This window comes from Entelurus aequoreus, linkage group LG08, assembly GCF_033978785.1.
Source record: "Entelurus aequoreus isolate RoL-2023_Sb linkage group LG08, RoL_Eaeq_v1.1, whole genome shotgun sequence".
Lineage (NCBI taxonomy): Eukaryota > Metazoa > Chordata > Actinopteri > Syngnathiformes > Syngnathidae > Entelurus > Entelurus aequoreus.
Window position 1 is genome coordinate 62,835,057 of NC_084738.1, and position 7,466 is coordinate 62,842,522.

At 45.5% G+C, this 7,466-nt stretch overlaps 1 protein-coding gene across 1 annotated transcript; it reads left to right on the forward strand.

Annotated features, from left to right (window-relative positions):
- The first annotated feature begins 2,729 nt into the window (after window positions 1–2,729).
- On the forward strand, window positions 2,730–5,238 carry LOC133655161 (uncharacterized). The gene is made up of 2 exons (XM_062055098.1): window positions 2,730–3,431; window positions 3,510–5,238. The coding sequence occupies exons 1-2, from the start codon at window positions 2,759–2,761 to the stop codon at window positions 4,811–4,813; spliced, it is 1,977 nt and encodes a 658-aa protein (XP_061911082.1). The 5' UTR covers window positions 2,730–2,758; the 3' UTR covers window positions 4,814–5,238.
- The last annotated feature ends 2,228 nt before the right edge of the window (window positions 5,239–7,466 follow it).

The following is a 7,466-nucleotide window of genomic DNA, read 5'->3' on the forward strand; positions in this document are numbered from 1 at the left end:
TACCAGGGCTACGAGTAAAGATGGTGACGAGGTCTGTGGCATTTGTGGTGGTGGTGGGCACACCAACAAGATCTACTTTTGCAAGAAGTTTAAAGGCTTGAAGCTACATGAGAAGAAAATGGCCCTGAAGAAGCTGGGAGCGTGCAGGAAGTGTCTTGGGTATCACGACGCAGGTGGCTACTGCAGAGACACCTTCCTATGCGGAAACCAAGACTGCAAAAGGGCAAGCGGCACACCTGACCACCACTACTTCCTATGCCCAACAGCAGAGGCCAGAAGAGAAGGAAGCAAAGGTGCAAAAGGAGGAAAAGAAGGAAAAGGTAAATTCACTGAGGAACAGGAGGCCTTCTTGTCACAACTTGCCCCAGAACTGGTAGAGAAGGGCAGAAAGGCATTCTCAAACCGAGCCTCAATGACTCTCAAATCAGCGGGCCAGTCTGAACTGCTGAAGGAAACTGGGCTGGCTGAGTTACCAGTGATGATGATGTTGATGATGGTCACAGCTAACGCAGGTCAGAAGATTGGCACACTTATAGACCTGGCATCCGACACAAATTACATCACTCACAAAGCTGCCGAAAGACTTGGCCTGAGAAGTGAAGACATAGCGCTGGTCGTACATGGAGTTGGAGGCATGACAATGAAAGTCAGGACGAAAAGGTACCTCCTGAAGGTCCGAGTCAAGACTCCCAAGGGGACTGAGCGAGCACATCAACTGGTCTGCTATGGCCTGGAGCAAATTGCAAAGGTCCATCAAGCAACTGAACCCGAAAAGTTGAAAAGCTTCTTCCCAGATGTCCAGCTTGAGGAGTTAGAAAGACCAGAGGAAGTCGAGCTCCTCATAAGCCATCGCGAGGGACGACTCGCACCCCAAAGACTAAAAGTCATCGGTGACCTTGTCCTATGGGAGAGCCCCCTGGGCAAAACAGTCGGTGGAGCACACCCTGACTTGCTCGAAGAAGTGGAGGTGGCAGCATATGAGTCAAGAACCCACTTTGCCCGCTCCATGAGAACCGCTGCTGTCCGATACCAAGAGATCACAGTCCCAGCGTCTGAGCCAGGCCGGCTACAGCAGGACGATGTGGCCCACGCAACTACATCAGCCAGTAACCGTGAATTTCTTGATTGGTGGCACTGGGACAGCATCGGAGCTGCATGTGAGCCGAAATGTGGAAGCTGCCGGTGTGGAAACTGTCCTCCAGGAGGAAAGAACATGACCCTGGCGGAGGAGAGGGAGTTTGAGATCATTAAAGGAGGACTCACCTACAAGATGGAGGACTCTCACTCCTCAACTCCACACTGGGATGCCAAATATCCCTGGACTGAAAATCCAGCCTCTCTCCCCAACAACAAAAGAGCAGTCCAAGCTTGCTTCTTGAGAATGGAAAAGCAACTGAGCAAAGACCCAGACTGGAAAGTTGCATATTCCACCCAGATCCATGAAATGGTCCAAAGAGGCGCAGCCATAAAACTCACCAATGAAGTCATGGAGAAGTGGAAAGGACCAGTTTGGTATGTCAGCCACTTGGTGGCGCCAAATCCCCATTCAGTGACTACACCAGTTCGTATTGTCTGGAACAGCAGCCAAAAATACAACGGAGTGAGCATGAATGATCTTCTCCTAAAAGGACCAGATGTTCTCAACCCCATCAGAGCTGTCCTGCTCCGATTCAGAGAAGGAGTGAACGCAGCTCTGGGCGACATCAGAAAGATGTATAACTCTGTCTGGTTGGAAGAGCGAGAGATGCATCTGCACAGGTTCCTGTGGAGAGACAGCCCAGAAGAGGAAATCAGTGAGTATGCCGTCACCAGAGTCAATATGGGCGACAAACCTGCTGGCTGCATTGCTCAATTGGCCATGAGGGAAACAGCAAGTCTGCCCAACTTCACTCACCTGCAGGATGAACGCAGAGTCATTGAAGAAGACAGCTACGTGGATGACCTGTTGACCTCCCACAATGACCTGAACAGACTTGACCAAATCACAGCTGGAGTTGAAGAGGTCCTAAAGGCTGGAGGCTTCTTCCTCAAACCATGGGTCAGGTCAGGGCAAAGTGGGAGGAAAGAAACTGAAGCGGATGTCCTAAAGCCAGAGCAAGGAAACACCTTGATTCTTCCAAACCAAATAAGAGAAGGAGAGAACAAAGCCCTGGGCATCGGCTACCAGGTGGACAAAGACAAACTGTACATGCTGACGGCGGTTAACTTTTCCAATAGGAAGAAAAAGATGAGAGTTGGCAAAGATCTTCTTGAAGAGGAGGTGAGAGCTGAAACGCCTAACCCACTGACGAGGAGAGCTCTCCTAAGCCAAGTTGCTGCACTGTACGACCCAATCGGCCTAGTTGCACCGGTCAAGCAGAAGGGAGCAATTCTCGTCCGTAAAGCATTCCAAGAAGGAGGGGGTGGCAAGCTGGCCCAAGAAACCTGGGATCAACCTCTTTCAGAAAGACTCAGGGAAGAAGCCATACAGCTCTTCGAGGAATATGCCCAGCTTGGACAGGTGAAATTCCACAGGAGCCTCACACCGCCCGACTGGAAAGGGAAACCCTACGGCATCACATTTTCTGACGGAAGTGACAAAACCTATGGTGCTGTGATGTACGTCAGATGGGAGACAAGTCACGGAACTGAAGTTCGATTCGTGGAAGCAAAGGCCAAACTGACACCCCTGGACCAAAAGGGAGATGCTGTAAAAGAAGAAATCTGTGGCGCAGTCTTTGCTGCCAGAATTCGGAAGTACGTGGAGAAACATGCCCGTATGAAGATTGAGAAATGGTTCCACCTACTGGACAGTCAAACAGTCCTCGGGGCCATCCAACGAGAATCATACGGATACCAAACCTTCTTCGCCAACAGAGTGGGCGAAATCCAGATGTCCGGGCCAGTGCAAGACTGGTGGTGGACCAGAGGAGATCTGAACATTGCTGACTTAATAACAAGAGGAGGCAATCCCAAAGACTTAAATGAGGAATCCACATGGCAAAACGGACCAGAGTTCCTGAAGTGGCCAGTGGAGGAGTGGCCTATTCAGTCAGCTGGAGAAGTTGCAGCCCAGGCCAGGGAGAGTGTAAACAAGCTTCAAAGAAAGGCATTCTCTGCTGCACTGACCAGAGCTCAAGCTAAGATGAGTCGGCAAAAAGAAGACCCACTGGCCACTCCGGAAAAGGAAAGTCCCTGTGAAGAATCGAAACCTATTATGCCAAGAAGAAAACCCACTAGCTGGGTGAAACATCTTGTGGTTGTAAAAAGGTTCAGTAGCCTGACAAAACTGATCAGAGTTGTTGCCTGGACACGACGAGCTGCCGAGCAGTGGCTGAAGAGGAGGTCGAACCCAGGACAACCAAAGTGGGAGGCAACACCCAAGCAGGCTGGATTGGCTGGCACTGAACTAGAAGGTGCACGTGAAGACGTCTTCCTCGCAGCTCAAGAAGGTGTAACATTCCCAGTCACTACTCTGAGCAGATTGGCAGTATTCAAAGATGTGAAAACTGGACTCCTCGTTTGTGCAGGGAGGATCCAGATATTTAACGAAGATGAGACAGCCGTGCCAGTCTTGCCATTTGAAGCATGGGTGTCAACATTGCTGGCACAAGAATCCCATGACGCTAACCACGAGGGGGTAGCAGGAACCCTTCTACGGATGAGGAAGACAGCGTGGATAATAAAGGGCCGGAGAATTGCCAAGAAAGTAGTTGACAGCTGCATAGTTTGCAGAAAGAACAGAGCAAAGAAGTGTCAACAAATCATGGCAGACTTACCTCCAGAGCGAACCACCCCAGCTGCTCCTTTTGAATTCACAACCATGGACCTATTCGGCCCTTATGAAGTGAAGGATGAAGTCAAGAAAAGAACCAGACTGAAAGTGTGGGGAATCGTCTTCAGTTGCATGGCCTCCCGTGCCATACACACTGAACTAGTGAGTGACCAGTCATCCCAAGGCTTCCTCCTCGCCTATCAGAGGTTCACGTCACTCAGAGGACATCCCAGGAAGCTCTGGTCAGACCCCGGCACAAATTTTGTGGGCGCCAAACCTGCTCTGGAACAGCTGTACACATTCCTTGACCGACTGGACAAGTCTCAAGTCGAAGACATGGCTGCCAACCATGGAACAGAATGGTCCTGGAAGATCCACCCTGCGGATTCTCCCCACAGAAATGGTGCTGCAGAAGCGGCTGTCAGAGTGGTCAAACGGGCCCTGACCAATGTCGGCGGAGATGGTGTCTTCACCTGGGGTGAATTTCAAACCTTCCTCTACATGGCTGCCAACCTTGCAAATGAGCGACCAATCGATGCAAGAACTCAAAGCAGGGAAGACTGTGTGGAATACATCACCCCGAACTCTCTGCTCCTAGGGCGTGCCAACCCTAAGGGAGATCCTGGAGACTTCCAGTTTGATCGCTATCCTTATAAAAGACTGCAAGTAATTCAAGCTGAAGTCACCAAATTCTGGAAGAAATGGAGCCAACTAGCTGGACCCAACCTCTTCATAAGAAACAAATGGCACACCAAAGAGCGAAATGTTTCTGTCGGAGATGTGGTCTGGTTGGCTGACCAAAATGCCCTGAGAGGACAGTACAAGCTGGCCAGAGTAGTCAGAGCCAATACGGACAGCAAAGGCATCGTAAGAGACGTGCTTGTGAGGACCTTTCCCAGCTATCCTGTCCCCATCAAGAAGACAAGCGACAAAGAAAAACCGACCACGAAAACCAAGAGGCTCAGACATCAAATCCCAGCAACAATCCTGCATAGGGATGTCAGACGCCTCATCATTCTAATTCCCATTGAAGAACAAAGGAAAGAAGGACCTGTGTGACCCCATTGGGTTTTGAAAACCATGAGGGCCAAGTGGGAGGTGTGGAGTTGAAACTCAGTGTGAATGAAGTGTCCCTGCCCTGGAAGTAAGGAGCTGTCTCCTCCTTAATCTTACTCCTTGGTGAAGTACCAGAAAGAACTACATTTCCCAGAACACCAAGGTCAAGATGGCCACCAATTGGCTGATTCAAGGCAGCTGTTAAGGAATGGTGGTGCTGTCTCATTTCATGCAAGCAAGCAGAGCGGCAAGACGCAAAAATCTACAAGATCCATCTTTAAAAGACTTCCAACACACCAATGGTCGGTGAATATACCCACTTTGCAATATGCTGAAATGCTTATTTGTTAAAACTCACCTTGACATGTTGGTTTACTTACCTGTCTTAAATTGTTTTTAGTTTGAACCACAGCAAATTTACTCCAACCTTGAGCATTGACTGCATCTGGGTATTTTCTTACTGTTTGATAATTAAAAAGCTTGAGTTAATTGAATTGTTAAATAAGCTCAATTTAAAGGGATAAAAAGTCAAAGATTATGGTTCAAAGTTAAAAGTAATAAAGATAAAAGCAAAGTTGAAGGATAAAAATGTTAAAACTTTTGCTTAAAGTTAAGCTAATTATACTTACCTTTATACTTACCTTACTAATTAAGCTACCTTATTAATTAAGCTAATTATACTTACCTTTTACTTACCTTTACTCCGTTTGGTGGATTTACTCAGTTCCATCATGGTAATGAATTTACATGATTGATTACTTAATTGCATGATTAGTTAAATGATTAATTGAGTGAACGATTAAGTAATTAAACGATTGATTGATTAAATTAAATGATCAATTAATTTTGACTTCTTTAAAGTGACTAAAACTACTTTTCTGATTTACTTGTTTCATTTTACTGAAACTGGTTAATTTGACAGTGCATTCACATGCATTTAATCTAAGTGTCTAGAGTCCTTTTGAAAAGTAATGTTAGATAATTTAAAAGTTTAAACAATGGTATTTAAAAGTTTGCAAATTTAACTTTAAAAATAATACCTGTTTGAGTCAGTTGAATTTGAACCTTTTTGTAAATACCTGTACATATATTGTTTTTCCATTGTTAACACTTGTGTTCGAAGGTTAACAACCTGATTGAATGAAGATCAACAGAAAAGAAACCAACAAAGCCAAAAAGTTGGATAAATAAAGTTGATCAATTGGAAATCCGAGTTGTCCTGGTGTCCTTTACGGAGTCAATAAGTGGAACTTGACACTCAGTGGTGCACAAACAGGAACCAATTACTCCAAAACTAACAGACAACACAAAACATGATCCGGACCACGGATCATGACAAGTTTTATTTCCCGTTTTTTTCAGGAAGTAAAATCCTGCCAAAATAAAATGCATGATTAATCCAAATATGTACATGATTAACGTGATCATTTTTTATGATTCATCTCATGTGTTAACTTGTTAATTTTGACAACCCCCCGCAAAAAAAAAACAATAAAATGTCCCACGTCGTGAGAACATGGTATCATTATGGGTTTTACTCTCCACTTTTTGAAAGCCAGCTATTCACACAAACACTCTTTCAAACCCCAGAAGCTCAAGGGATTTATTATTTCTCCCCGCGAGTCGTGTTTGAAAAAAAAAGTCCGACATCCCAGGAGATCAAACAACCTCACCGCCGCTTTGAATGCAACTATTGTGCACTCGTCAAAAGTCGCCGAGGTGCAATCTTGTTGCAAAAGCAGCACGGGAGAAAAAGCTCTAGGTGATGCTGAGGCCGTGTTCATTACGATTTATTTTTGTTTGCCTTTGTCGGACTTTTTCATGTCAATGTAAACAGTGCAATTCTCACATTTCGTTCATCCGAACAATACGTCGTCAAAACGCAAACCTTACAAAAACACTTTTCTACAAAAATGCACTAAGATACATAATTTCAGGCATTATTAGACATTTTGCATGTTTGGTTTAGGTGTGTGGAGGGGGGCGTGGTCTGCGGGCCTGCCACGGAGCAGGGTGTGTAAGGACCGGCCTCGAAGCCAGCGGCAGGGGAGTGGATTGCCCAGCTGGGGCTGGTTATCTTATCACCTGTCGCCCTTATTAGCAGCAGCTGGAACGAGACAGGTGGTGGGAGTTGGAGCGAGAGCGAGACACATGGTAGAGAGCAGAGCAGAATGGCAGGAGAGACTGAGACTGTATAGTTGCAAGAACAGTGTGCTGTGTTGGCGCGTGTGCGCACAAATAAAATACTTTGTTACACCAGACTACCAGTCTTACGAGGAGGTCTATTACGGTCACAAGGAGTTATGTTTGAATAATTATTTTATTGCTTTTTTCGCATTATCTCATGATTCTAAGAACATTACTGTCGAATTGAGTAAAAGACTGTTTTTTGAGTTTTAAAACCTTACAAAAGTACATGATTATAGTTAAACTTGCAAAAATACATTATTTCAGCACATGTTGCATTTTTGGTTTTGGAGTTATGTTTGAATAACCGTCATATTTAGTGTGACAGTTATACCGTCATTTAGCAAAAATACTATATTGTGTGTTTGCAAACCTTACAAAAGCACATGTTTTTAGTAAAATTGACAAAGATACATTATTTGAGGCATTATTAGACATTTTGCATGTTTGGTTTTTTATTGCATTTTTC

Coding starts and splice junctions, on each gene's coding strand:
- LOC133655161 (XM_062055098.1), top strand. CDS start 2,759: ATGAAGATTGAGAAATGGTTCCACCTACTGGACAGTCAAACAGTCCTC. Junction 3,432..3,509: donor CTTCCTCGCAGCTCAAGAAG/GTGTAACATTCC, acceptor TCGTTTGTGCAG/GGAGGATCCAGATATTTAAC.